This window comes from Hetaerina americana, unplaced genomic scaffold (assembly GCF_022747635.1).
Source record: "Hetaerina americana unplaced genomic scaffold, ioHetAmer1.1.p SCAF_1, whole genome shotgun sequence".
NCBI classification, from domain to species: Eukaryota; Metazoa; Arthropoda; class Insecta; order Odonata; family Calopterygidae; genus Hetaerina; species Hetaerina americana.
Genome location: NW_027286069.1, coordinates 44,434,644 through 44,449,534, shown reverse-complemented (window position 1 = coordinate 44,449,534; position 14,891 = coordinate 44,434,644). Strand labels below are relative to the sequence as shown.

Here is a 14,891-nt window from a genome sequence, read left to right as displayed (position 1 = left end):
AGACCCAGGTTTCAACTTACAAAATCGTGATCAAGACCCTGCAAGTCGAAACAAAGCCACACACACCAACACTCATGCGGAAAAACAAAGTATTAAACTATCCGATATGCATCGCTTCCACAAAGTGACAATTTTAGGCCATTTCCATCAGTGAACGACATTGAGACCCGGATGCTGATAGGCCATACAGAGCCAAATGAATGCCATTTCAAGAGTTTTTAATTCTATAGGGTTGTCGGATGTGGGAAGGGACGCTAGGACGGAAACATTGTAACACTGATTGAAAGGGGTATTATGATGGGAAGCATGTTTAGGGATGGGGAGACCGCGGACGGGGCGGAGGGATTGCAGGAGGCGCGGTGGCTGTTAATCCTAAGGTTCAGTGGTGTGGAACATTGGCCTATGTAAAAGGCCGGGTAGCATTTACAGGTTAGAAGATAAACAACATTTTTCAAGGAAACTGCGGGAGATGCCGCAACAGTAACTTTTAACGGAGTCATCCGCAAATGTGCATGTCAATGCAATCATTTAAATCCCAGTCGAGGCGAATGATTTTTACACTCTGAAATTGTTGCATTGATAAACAACATTCTTGGAAGTGCAAGAGGAGTGGGGGAAGGGCGGGAGAGAGTTAAATGGTGGGATGGAGTGGGGCGGAGTGGTGAAAATAGGGCAGGTTTTACATCTTCCTCGATGACATGGAGTGGATATGGCTCTGGGGGTGTGAGGGGATTTTGAGAGTGGCTTGGTAGATTTGAGGATATCTGCTAGGTTGGCGGGCCGTTTGAAGGTGACAGAGGGGCATTTGGGAAGAAGGTTGGAGGAAGTGTTGTGATTTTTGAGGATGAGGAATAGGTCTTTGAGGATGAATTTGAGGGACTGAATGCCTGGGAAGTAGGTAGTACAGATTGAGAGAGGCTGGGAGTCTGTGGTTGAGGCAGGCTTGGGGGAATGTTTGAGTATTTTTTATGGAGGAGAGAATCAGGGTATCCTCGTTGGAGGAGGGAGTGGTGAAGGTTGTTGAGGTATTTGTTAAGGGATTCGGGATAGTTGCAAATACGGTGACTGCGGATAGAGAGGGAGTAAGGGAGTGAGCGCTTGGTATGGGAGGGGTGGCAACTGCTGTAATGAAGATATTGCTGCTTATTAGTAGGTTTAGTGTGAACACAGGTCAGGAATTTGTTGTATCACGTTCCACAAAACTTATTGAACAGATATTAAATATAAGGTGTCGACACCAACTCTATACTGACAACGCTGGCTTAAACTTGCGCCGCCCCAAATGATCATTCTGATCATCCAATGCCTTCCACTAAAATGAATAAAACGGTAAGTTTTGACCTTAAATAGTTATTATATTATTATCACCAAATTTAGACATCTATATTACTTATGAGTTAAGTCGAAGATATTGCGAAAGCAAAAATAAGTTTTTCAGTGAAATAATTCAATTGAAAAGGAGCTGGACCATGCCTGTAATCACAGAAATAGTAGTTAACTTGGATAGTTCCCAAAAGGGGCCTTTAGCGGCAGTAAGGTAAATTATTTAGGTATAGATTGAACGGAAAGGTCCTAGAGGTATCCATTTACATGCCTTGTAGCCTAGTTCTGTAAAATAAGTTACAGGCATATTGGTATAGCTGCACAAGATGCTTCGAGAGGTAATTATTTCATCGGGAATACTGATTAAATCCTGGCAAAACACCTATTGGGGTCTAGTGTCACCATCCCTGAGGAATTAAACCTTGTTACGTGGCAGACATAGGCAGTAAATTTCTCCAAAAATAATGCTTAACTCCCGAATTTATGTTCATATCAATCATTCGCCAGCTGCGGTCTATTTATCTTCGAGGTGGCAAAAGTTTTGATAGTACGTGTTTCAATGCGTCCTAATGAAAAGGAAAAGCAGGTTGTACCATTTCATTGCAACTTCGTCTACTGTACATCGTAGGTAGCTAATTGCTCCTGGCGAAAAAATATATTTTCTCCGGACCTTAGATCGACTGTATCATTAGTCGTGTACAATTTTTCTGCCTAAACATTTAGAAACTAAAATTTACATTTATTTCAGGTACCTACTTGTACTACATTTATATCACCCCTTTTTTAGCATTCATCATATTTTCGCTAAAACATATGTTTTAGCTATAGTTTTATTTCATATATATATATATATATATATATATATTATTTATTTATATTTATATCTATGTGTGTGTGTGTCACGGTAGTCCAGAGTTAAAGCATTGGACTACTTACCGGAGGGCGCCGGTGCGATTCCCGGGCAAGCCTCTCTCGGCATCCTTATCTCCACCCAAGCTGTGTGATTTTTCGGGGACCAGATATTCCTGGGAAACTATAACTGGCACAGAGAAAGGCACTGCCCCCCTTACCCTGATGTGTGAATTTCATACGCCGTCGATCTTAGTACTGGGTGAACTCTACCATCACCTACCAAACCGACCTTCGGGTTACTTACTGTGTTTATCGTTTATATATATATATATATATATATATATATATATATATATATATATATATATATATATAATACACAGTAACACACAATATAGAAACACAAAAAAGAAGAACACTCACACTTTATTTCTTGATATTTCGACGGAAACACTCCGTCTTCATCTGAAGGTATAGAAGTAATGATTCATTACTTCTATATCTTCAGATGAAGATATAGAAGTAATGCCGACGAAGAAGCCCGACGGCGTGTGAAATTCACACATCAGGATAGGGAGGCCGGTTCCTTTCCCTGGGCCAGTTATGGTTTCTTTAGGGAATTCTGGTACCCGAAGAATCACATAGCTGGGGTGGAGCTGCAGGTGCCCAGAGTGCCTTGCCCGGGAATCGAACCCGGGCCTCTTCGGTCAGCATTCCAATGCCTCTACCCCCTGGACTACCACGCCCCACATATATATATATATATATATATATATATATATATATATATATATATATATATATATATATATACATATATACAGGGTTCGTCCGGAAAATAAGTGTACTGAGCTCAGGAAAAAAAAATTATTACACTTTTACATATCTTAAGCTAATATTCCTCAAAATAGGACCCTTGTGAGTCGATACACTTGTTCCAGCGGCGTTCCCATTCCTGGAACGCTCCCGCGAAGGCATCATCGGGAACCTCTCGAAGACACGTCGTCACGGCCTCTTTGACGGCGTCCAAAGTCCCGTATCGCGTTCCTTTCAAACTCCTCTTTATCTTCGGGAACAGAAAGAAGTCCGGTGGTGCCAAGTCCGGGCTGTAGGGCGGGTGCGGCAGCGTTGCCACGCCGTGCTTGGCCAAGAAGTCCGACACGACAGGCGCGGTGTGAGACGGCGCATTGTCGTGATGCAGCCGCCAGATGTTTTTGATCGCTGGCCGGACGCGGGCGACTCGTTTTCGAAGCCTGTCGAGCACTTGGACGTAAAATGCAGCATTTACAGTTTGTCGTTCAGGTACAAATTCGTAGTGGACGACTCCCCTTTTGTCAAAAAAGACAATGAGCATCGCCTTGATCCGAGATTTGCTCATGCGAGCTTTCTTTTGACGGGGTGATGATGGGGTGTGCCACTCCGCACTTTGTCTCTTCGACTCCGGGTCGTACTCAAAGATCCACGTCTCGTCACCCGAAACAACGTTCTCTAAAAAATGTGGATCATTTTTGCAGTGATCCGCAAGTTGTGTCGCGATTTCCAAACGATTGAGTCTTTGATCATCACTGAGCACTTTCGGCACCAACTTTGCACAAATTTTTCGCATCTGTAATTGCTCCCTAATAATCTCGTGCACTATTGTTTTTGGCACATCACACTGCTCTGCTATCATCCGAACACTAAGACGACGATCAGAGTTCAGTACATCGCGAACTTTTCGCACATTTTCGTCGGTGAGTGTCGTTGATGGGCGTCCAGGCCGTGGTTCGTCGTCGACCTCTTCTCTGCCCTCCACGAACATCTTGTGCCACCGAAAGATCATGTTTCTGGACATGGCTGACTCCCCGTAAGCCTGGTTAATCATACCGACAGTTTCGGTAGACGATTTCCCAAGCTTTACCGCAAATTTGATGGAATAACGCTGCTTCGGCATCGCGTTCCGTGACGTGGGTCGAGCGTGGAGGTTCGCGTTAACAGAGCTCCTCACTACACCACAGCTCAGAGCCGACTGCCTTTTTCAGCGTCGCTTGCCAACATACCCCCCTCCAATCGCAGCCCGTCAGAGCGGTGCTGGGCGCGCCTGGAGCGGCGGGAAAAAATCAGTACACTTATTTTCCGGACGAACCCTGTATTGTTATCATAAATTGGTGGAATTTCGTGTTTGAATATATATATAATATATATATATATATATATATATATATATATATACTACCTTGATCAAAAAGTTCCCGGAATAACCACCGTGTGGCGCTCCCATCGTTCCGATTTGAGTTCTGTTTTTTTTGTTAAATTGGTACATCTGTTGTTGATATTCCCTTTAAATCTTAGTGTCATAACTTGACATTTGCAAAAGTTACGTAGCCAAGAGTACATCTATCTCTGTGTGTGTTGGCGATTTTTTACAATTGCAGAAATGGATTTAAATTTGCAACAACGAACTTGTATTAAATTTTGCGTAAAAAACGGATTTAGTGGCGCACGGACGTTGGAAATGTTGGAAAAGTGTTTCGGCAACGATTCTCTAAAAAAAACGGTCGTTTACCAGTGGCACGAGCGGTTCAGAAGTGGTCGTGAGTCAATCGAAGATGATGAACGCAGTGGCAGACCATCGACATCGAAAGTCGGTGAAAAAATTGATAAAGTAAAAGAAATGTTGGTCAATAACCGCAAATTAACCATCAGAGAAATAGCGGAGGACTTGAACATTGCCTATGGATCCGCCCAAGACATTGTGGTTAATGATTTGGGTTTCCGTCGTGTAGCAGCAAAGTTGGTTCCAAAAGACCTCAATTTCATGCAAAAAAGAGACCGTGTTGACGTCGCAAAAGACATGATTTGCGAGGCTGAATCCGATCCCACATTCATCAAAAGGATCATTACTGGAGACGAGACGTGGGTTTATGAGTACGACACGCAATCCAGACATCAGGCAAGTGAATGGCGTTCACCAAATGAGCCGAGACCAAAAAAACCACGTCGTTTTCAGTCAAAAAAGAAGGCAATGCTGACGGTTTTCATGGATTACAACGGTGTAGTGCATCATGAATTTTTGCCAGAAGGCCAGACAGTAAACAAAGAGTATTATTTGGGCGTTATGAGACGTTTGCGTGAAGCAATTCGCCGAAAGAGACCAGAAATGTGGGCAGAAAACTCGTGGATTTTGCACCATGATAACGCACCGTCGCACAGTGCTATCATTATTCGTAATTTTTTGACGAAAAATACAACAAATACCATCCAAGAGCCACCGAATTCACCTGATTTGGCTCCCTGTGACTTCTTTCTGTTCAATCGAGTTAAAAAACCATTACGGGGAACGCGTTTTAGCAGCCGAGAGGAAGTAATGGAAAAATCGCAGGAAGCACTGATGGACATACCGAAAACCGAATATAAAAAATGTTTCGAGGATTGGATCAAGCGCTGGCATAAGTGTGTTGCAGTCGATGGGGATTACTTTGAAGGGGACAATATAGATTTAGATGAATAAACTTGTATTTTTAATTTTCTGAATAAATTCCGGGAAATTTTTGATCAAGGTAGTATATATATATATATATATATATATATATATATATATATATATATATATATATATATATATAAACCATAATTACAGTAATCAACCCGAAGGTCGGTTTAGCAGGTGATGGTAGAGATCACCCTGTACTAAGCCCTACACGGCGTGTGAAAATTCACACATCAGGGTAGGGGGGCTAGTTGCTTTCCCTGTGCCGGTTATGGTTTCCCAGGAAGACCCGGTACCCGAAAAATTACTTACAATTACTTAAAATACACATAATGTGGCACAAATTTTCACGGAGGGCTAAATATGTTTCACACCATGTTAGGTGAAATTTCCAATAAATATTTTAAAATATGAATATATAACAAACGTGCTATCTATAATGCTACCAAATTTATATTGAAGAAAATGAAAAAAATATCTCCATTCTACTCGGGGGCTTTAAAATAAAAATAAATGTACATCGTGCCATTAAAATCCCTCAAAAAAGTTGCCAGGTCTATACTCTTACCGCGATTTGAAATGTATAACATGGAATAAATACCTAACGTTATGGAAAACTAAGTTTACGTACTAAGATGAACATAATTCAGTAATTCCTTAACCTGAACGAAATACAATAATGCTATAAAGGCTATAGAAAATTTGGTTTGACGGATCCGTCGTATACATTCACCTGGCGATCATCATGGAAACCCTCCAATGTCTAGCCTCACGACTCGGCATAAACAAGTGCTACCCTTTGAATAATGGCAATGACCTGCTTATGTGGGAATGAGAGCAATACATCCCTAGAAACAGTGACGTGGATGTATTTAGGTTTCGATAAGTATTAGCGGTGATAGAGTAAGACAGAAGTATATCCATAGACGCGACTTCTCTATCGTCTATTTTATGTAAAAGTATAAGTTATCGTTAGCAGCGTATTCGTGTAATGCTGTGTAATTCCAATCGTGTTAAAGTAGCTCCTTTGTTTAATGCCAAATATGGAAAAATAGTAAAAATAACAAAAAGGCCTACAAAGGATATTTCGATGATAAACAGACTGAGCATACAAAATCCCTCCAATAATATGAAACAGTATTTTTATTCAAATAATTGATTTATATATATCCGTAACTGAGGAAGGATTTGTTGGTTCGGTCTCTTGGTAAAAATTAGAGTAATAAATTTAAAAAATGTTTGATATGGAGCATAGTTTAAAATGTTGTATGTCTTAAGGAGTTGATTGCTCATTGAGGAAAGAGAATGAGCGAATTTGGAGCGTACAGAGGTGCTAGTGTGAAAATGGGTAGATAGCATTAACTGGAGAGAGAGAAAGCAGAAGAACTGTCTGCTATGGATGCGGAAACTACTGTAGGAAATTCAAAGAAGGCAGAAAAAGTTAGTGAATGAGGCATTGAGAGTAATTCAGATGTTGAAAGCTATGCTATTTGGGAGAATGCTGGGTATGTTCGTTATAGTGAAGAAAATAATTTTGGGCAACAGAAAAGGGGGAAATGCAATAGAAAGAAATGGTAATGCCAAACACACGTTTAAGCTTCATACCGTTCCGTTTTGGGGTAGTCTAAGTCAAAAACGCCAGATTTTAGGTTATCCAGGGAAAATTACTCTCTAATTAATTTCTTTCATCACGCATCTGAAATATTCATGCGTCAGAGAAGAAAATTGTGTCAGCAATAAGATGTTAATGCTTCATTGAAGTGCTTTGGAGGTACGTCATTGTTTATACTCATGGATCATCCTGAACCTAAATTGGTCGATTAACTGACAAAAATTAAAATAAAAATTATATCGCCAAATGTGAACCGGAATTTCAATTGCATTGGGCAATATGAGAGGAATTTTCCTTGCCATGATTGCTTCACCAATTTTTCTTTAAAAAATAAAAAAAATCATATTTCCCCAAAATATTTTATGAATAATTTAACCTATAAGCAGATCTGCCGAAAGATCGGCAGTGAAATTCCTCGCATCCATATCTCTCCTTAGCCTTTCATGATAATATGAGGTACGAGCACACCACCACATGGTTGCTAAGGAATGTATGATCGTTGGAAAGATTAATTTATTAAAACGTCAGAACTTCTTCTTCGCAAACATAGAAGAAAGATTACGTAATTCAGCGTAGCCAATGTATTTTACAAGTATATAATTATTTAAGGGCAGAATTTGAACGATGTTATTAATTTTTATGAAGTATACGTAGAAATTATTATTTAATCAACCTTGTAAGTACCCATACCCCCTCTAAGAAGTTCCTTAAGGCTGTGGATTTAGGGAATAAATCTTTGATTGCACTTCATTTTGGGGATTGGTGATGGTTCTGTCAAAGTTTTGCGTGTACGTAACTAATTCCTGTAAACAACTGGAGTGGTAATTATATGTAACTAATTATAGTATATATACTAATTAGTATATATATATATATATATATATACATACACATAGTAATTATATGTAACTACCGAAATATGAGGGATGATAAAATTCGACTCTGAAAGTATCATTTCCTACCCACAGAGGATAATATGCTTATCATACTCAATTAGAGATTCACCTTCGAGTTTCCACAGATTAAGAGGGGATAAAACTGCTATACTTGTAAATTGAAACGAACTCTTCAGTCAATAAGCACTCAACTATTTTGATGAACGTTCAATCTTTCTGTAAAATGTTATGTCAAGGCTTTGCTGGACAATAATTTCGTTGGATCGTGATCTCCCACTGCTAATAATCATCTGATAAGCAAAATTATCCCATAATCTCTGTTCTATTAGTTTGGAAATGTGTAATGTTTCTTCTCTTTCTCTCCTTTGAAGTCTTCTGCCGCATTTGCTCGTACCATTGTTGACCAAGCATCAGCATATTTCATTGACAAAAAATCACTAAGGATGAACAAAAGATAACCGGGAAAATTATAATTATTTTAGAAAAAAATTGGAATTTAGCAGTTTCTCGTTATAAAATCATAGCTTTTGAGAAGGACAAGCAAAAGGACTTTCCAATTATAAAAAAATGTTTTAAATGGACATGGTACACATTTTATCATTTTAGTTTTATTTTTAAGAGCCCTCTTATACCACTAGTAACTTATCATTTACTATTTTTGTAACCGTTTCTTAGTAATTCTTTTGATAAATCATTTAATGCACAGTAATAATTATCATTCTGAAAGGTATATTTATTACGTTAATTTCCGCAATTTCGGCGTAGCTAACACATATTTGGATAGGGGAATTTTAACAAAATCCTGGAATGTTTTAAAAAGCACCCGATTGAATGCTCCACCTCTCGTATTTTCGTTTGAAGTAAAGCTATTTGTTTTAGGAGGTCACTTTAGGAATTATATTGACGAATATTATTAAGACATGTTCAGTACCAATTGATAAAATAATACCCTCAAAACAAACAAAGAAATCGACGAGTAATGCCACTTGATGAGTTCGTTTCATTATTGAACATACTAACGTATTTTATACGTTATTACGTTTTCATAATAATACAAAATTTAGCAATAAAAGCATAAAAGGTTCTGGTATTTAAACAATATTATAACTTCACTTCGAACGTCTTTTAGGTTACTGGCTTTGAATTCCATTTTATAGCCTTTTCTTAATGGTAATTTAGATGATTCAACGACCATGATTAATCTCAGGGTTTGACCAGCTATCGTGCAAAAACTAATTTTCAGAGTCGATGAGAAATAAACCGGGTCTCAAAACAATATGAAAATAACATGCTAATAGCTATGTATCCGAATAAATTTTAACTTGAAATTGTGACTTTCATTGGAAACGCACAAGTTTTATATTTAAAAGATCTCGGTCAAAGATGCATAAGTTTGGTGCGGTTCCACAACTTTGAAAGTTAATGGAAAATTAAGGCAATCATTATCAGGCAAGAGTCACCAATATTTCGAGTATTTTTATCCGTGAAAGAAAACTAGAATGGAAGTACATGAATAAATAATAAAATTGATGAAAGTAATTCTGGTGTTAACTGAGATTTTTACTGTAAAACCGATAATTTTATTCCCCCTTAGCCAATGCCCAATTAGTGACGACAGCGTAAAATAATCATACTCCATTCTGCCCTTGGACTGAGGGAGTGGTCGAGATATTTCCAGTGGATGGAATCGGAAGACAAACGTCATTATTTACGAATTCCAAAAAAGAGAATGTGACAACGACGGAAAGTGGTGGGTGGAGAGAGAGAGAGAGTAAGACCATTTTGTATCGATTGGAGTCGTACGACTTCCGCTAATCTTCCCACTCAAATTACGTCCTTGCGCACGGAATGTTTTCTTAATTTTTAATACGCTTGGAGTAAAATGTATGCCTCTAGTTTAACGGATGTTTAAACAGTTACCATGCCAACAGTAGTGAGAGGAAAGGAGCTGAGACCTTTATCACGTGCGATGGACGTAATCACTGTTAATATTTTTAAAAATTGATGAATGCAAGTTTGATGTAACGGAAACATATGCAAATTACTGGTCTTTCTGTCTTCCTTTGAGCCAAAAAAATTTCTCATCACTATCGCTAGCTGAAATCTTATTTTACCTTCGTCATGCAATACCACGATTCATTGCTCAGAAAGGTTTTAACCCGGAAGGAAATATAATTAATGGTTTCTGGCGTAACTTTATGGAACCGATTTAACCCGGAAGGAAATTATTATAATATATTCGTACTTTTTATTGGAAGCTGATTGTGAAAGAATTTCCCAAGTCATTTCATCTTTGCTTTCATGTTATATAGTATCCCCTTCTCTCCCTACCGAATGGAATAAACGGATTCACTGAAATTCCAAGGTGAAACCTTAATATAAAATACCACGTGAATTGCCTCTTTCTCTGGTGGTTTGTTTAAAGAATGACGCGTTTATTGCACGTGAGAAATACGTGAGAGTAATGCGAGAAGAATTGAAATGCATTGTATCTGGAGATTAAAACAAAAAATTGTGTTGTTTGCTATTTATTTTTACATGCTTCATCGACTGTGATAACTTCATGCCGTGACTATCCGCTTAAAACAGCCTGGAAAAGTATTCATGCCAATGACGGATTTGAGCAGTAGACCTTTGCTTTTAACGACGGTTTAATGATCATAGGGGAGTACTCGTATATTCATAATATTTTAGGGATGATTTTCGTTCTCCTAAAAATGTCGCATTATTATATAAGATGCGTGACTTAAAGGTGAATGAAGGTATGCATGTAACTGATTGATACAGCACAAAGTTTTCTCATTGGTATTTTATATTTTTATGCGTGCATAACCACGTTATTTGGACGAAAATACTCTCCTCCGGTTCTATTGCCGCCTGAGATGTTGCTAAGACATGCATATAGCGATAAAATTTACTTAATATTGCATAATTTATTATTTAAACTTTATACTTGAACGCTCTTAACAGTACTTAATTCATTCATTGAGTGGTAAAATACTCTTAAAAATCACGTGCTATACCAAATACTTTTCTTGATAACCATTGCATATGCTAAAAGGATATTTATAGCTAGAGTTAAGAAGAGTGTTTCGTGGTTCCTCTGGTAACCACAAGCGCTATTGGAAAACCTGATTTACATACTTTCAATTCCTCTCAAATCATGCTGTTTATATTTCCATCTCAACCCGAACAATACTATGCGCAGTTTTAAAAGCACTTTCATATTACATTACTATATGTGTGTATCTTGACAACATAAGTTGATTACTCTCAATGGGAAACTGGGAATAGCGCTTGGAACGAGGTTCTCCACTGACCTGTTGGTAACCGATGGACTCGGCGGAGGCGGCCGATGAGTCGTCCAGGCTGTCCGCTCCCAGGCTGCCGCAGAACCCGCTGCTGCTACCACTGCTTCCCCCGCTCTCGGTTTCCCGTGTGGCCATTTCTCCGCGGGATCATCTGGGACGGCAAAGGGGTCTTCCTGCGAGAGTTGGCGGAGGGTGCGCCGTTGCTTCCCGGGAGTTCACCGGTGGGAGAACGGAGAGCGTCCGTCTCGACGACCAGATCTTACGGCAGGGTTGCCAGGGAAACGCAACAGTGTCGATCCGTAAACTTAATCGTGATCGAACAAATAAGCCTTCCGTCTCTTTTACCAGGGAAACTCAGCAGTGTCGATCGGTAAACTTATTCGTGATCGAACAAATAAACCTCCCGTCTCTTTTATCTCGTGCACACACTCAAGTCGAGATAATCCCCGCGTAGCCGGCAGCCTCAGGATCACATCCACTGACTCATCCGGTGGGTCTCCCAAATGGACGTCCAGAATATTCTTTTGTCAACAGTATTTTTAAGTAGTCGTCTCGTTTACGTAGCACTGGCAGAAACATATACCCAAATTTCCCCTTCAACGGAGAAACAAAAAAATTGCAAAGAGATCATTTACTCTTAATGAAATTGTTTCCTGACAGTTTTCTGACACAGTGACTTCGGCGGTCACGACTCTCTTCTCCTCATTGGCGGTGGGTAATTCCCGAAATTACAGCAGGAGAAAATTAGCGCCTTGGGAATCCAAGTCACGCGGCGAGGGGATCCACCGCGGAACTGTACGTAGGATTCGGGGTAAAACAAACGGCCTTTGCTAACTACGCGTACTAAAAATTCGCTTTAAATGCAGATAACGAGACCAGGTTTTCTTTTTTTTTTGAGTTGACTGTACCCAAGCAGGCGAATTGACTGTGGAAAATTACACGCAGAACGGCCCTTAGACGCAGCAGCGCCCGTGCGAGGTGCACCGATTCCCGCGGATTATACCTTCGGAAGAGCGGACCGATTCAATCGTGGGATCGGAAGTATCGCAAAATCCTTCAGCCACGCTTGCACTGCGTTGGGTAAATGAGAAAATGGGGATGTGGGGGAGGAAGGGTGGGACTAGGCACGAAGCCGACGCAGCAGAATGGAAGCGGACGCGACGCGAAAAAGCGACAGACGGCCTTTCTGTTATCCCTCTCAAGATTGAGTGTGCGGGGGGAATGGGAAAAGACAAAACAAAACCCCTCAGGCGGGGGAGGGCGGGTTGGGGAGGCAGTCGGGGAAACTCGAGTGGGGGGATGAAGCAATGGGGAACGCCAAGGGGGTGGGTGGAGGGGGCCCAAGTCCCAGAAGGGACTCAACACGTGGGTGAGTCACGCGTCTCTTGCCTCTCCTCTCTGTTCCTCACTACGAGGGGAAACGGCTGAAATCGTGGTGAGTGCAGGTGGATATTGTGACGGGGCGGGGGAAGGAAAGGGGGCGGAGAGGAGGAGGAGAGGGCAACTGGCCGAAACGGACGGAGAGGAGAGCGCGCGCACCCAGCGTGCAGCGACGGACGCGCGCTTGGCCTCCTCACCGGAAGAGGCTTGGGATGGCACTGCGAGAGGTCGGAAGAGGGCTGCCGGCCGAGAGGCAAGGCCTCGGGCAGGAGGTAGCGGTGGTCGCTTTATTACGCAAGGATGTGAGCATCTGGTTCTTTCAGGAAAGCGGAAGGGTGATGTGCGAGGGGGCATGAGTGCACGGGGGAAGGGGGGATCTTTATAATGACCGGAGTGAAGTATGGATGGCGGTGACTGAGTGGGGGGATGAGAAGGAGGGTAAGGGGAGAGCTAAAGGGTCGATCGAATCGTTTCTCGCTGCTTTGATTCACGGTGGGCGAGATAGTGAGCTCAATTATCTTATGGATATCCACGCAGCCTGAATGAGCTATGATACGAAAATTAGATTTGATCGTGTCTCAAAATAATGAACCTCGAACATATTCCCGATCCAAGCGATTATTCCCAGTGACCACACGATGAGCTAACTCATGCTTACTTCAAGATGGTTAACGACATTTTTTGATAAAATGAAATTGTATTTGCCCATGAAATTATCACTTCTCATGTTCCCAACAAAAAATGGTTCTTCGAAAGGTGTTCTAAAATTGCCTGGGTATTAATATTAGGCATTAATTACCCTTATCTAAACGTATTTTCATCCCCCCCTCCACCCCCATTACCTTCCACATTTTCCCCACCCTTCTAAAAATTCCCCCTTCTAACGCTTTCCCTCCAAACTCTTCCCTCCGTAAAACCTCTCCCTACCTTCCCCTTCCAGCAATCGTTCCAGCCCTGGTATTCCGTGCAGTTCTGTCCCTCTCTTCCTTAAGGAAGGTGGCTGCGACCACCGAAAATTCGAAACTTAGTGAGCCTCTTTTTTGCGTGTTTCTGTGTTTTTGTCTGTGTCCACTAGTGCTAAATTATATATATATATATATATATATATATATATATATATATATATATATATATATATATGTATGTATATAACCATAAACCATAAACACAGTAATCAACCCGAAGGTCGGTTTAGTAGGTGATGGTAGAGATCACCCAGTACTAAGCCCTATACGGCGTGTGAAAATTCACACATCAGGGTAGGGGGGCCAGTTCCTTTCCCTGTGCCGGTTATGGTTTCCCAGGAAGACCTGGTACCCGAAAAATCACTTTAGCTTATGTATGTATATATATATATATATATATATATATATATATATATATATATATATATATATATACACACACACACACATATATTACTATAAAAAAGTTTCGTATGATCGAAGGTGGAGTAGAGGAGAAAAGTTAACAATGAAAAAATACTACTTTTAATAATTGTACTAAAAATATTGGAGAAAATTTATAATTGATTCATCCGCCTCTTAGTATCAGCTTTAATATGAGCTGTTCCGGGGTACATGTCATTTATTGGTAAATTAATAAGAGAAAACAGATTTGTCGTACCGATTTCGGCAAAATGGGGAAAATTAAAAAAAATAAATGTGAAATATCAAAACGTTGTTTGTTGAACAGTGAATCTCGTTTGAGGGGAATGGCAACTTGTCCAGCAATATTGAGCGAAATCGGAGGGGTCACAGGAACTTTTCGGCCAATATTATTTTAATTGAAATGAAATTAGCTCTATGAACGCATGCGCAGTGAAACTCACTATGACGAGAGGTTAAGGCCGGATTGCTCCTCAGGTGATGGGAGGTCCACGGCTATTTCCCGCCGCGATGATCTGGGTTCTCAGCCATCCGGCCACGAGATAGTTCTGGTCTTCAGGTGAACTAATATTTGATGAGATGATATTTTCCTTTTCGGGTGAGCAAGTTCAATAATACCACTTCAATCAATGTTTCCCTCAGTCGCCTAAAGAGGTCGCT

General features: G+C 40.5%; 1 protein-coding gene across 2 annotated transcripts in view; it reads right to left on the bottom strand.

Annotated features, from left to right (window-relative positions):
- The window catches only part of LOC139701279 (uncharacterized), a 51,140-nt gene extending 38,501 nt beyond the window's left edge, over positions 1 to 12,639 (bottom strand). For both annotated transcript variants that reach the window (XM_071599759.1, XM_071599765.1), the window contains exon 1: positions 11,473 to 12,639. In XM_071599759.1, coding sequence (XP_071455860.1) covers positions 11,473 to 11,598 — 126 coding nt within the window. In that variant the 5' untranslated portion in view covers positions 11,599 to 12,639. The remainder of the gene's footprint in view (positions 1 to 11,472) is intronic.
- Positions 12,640 to 14,891: the final 2,252 nt, after the last annotated feature.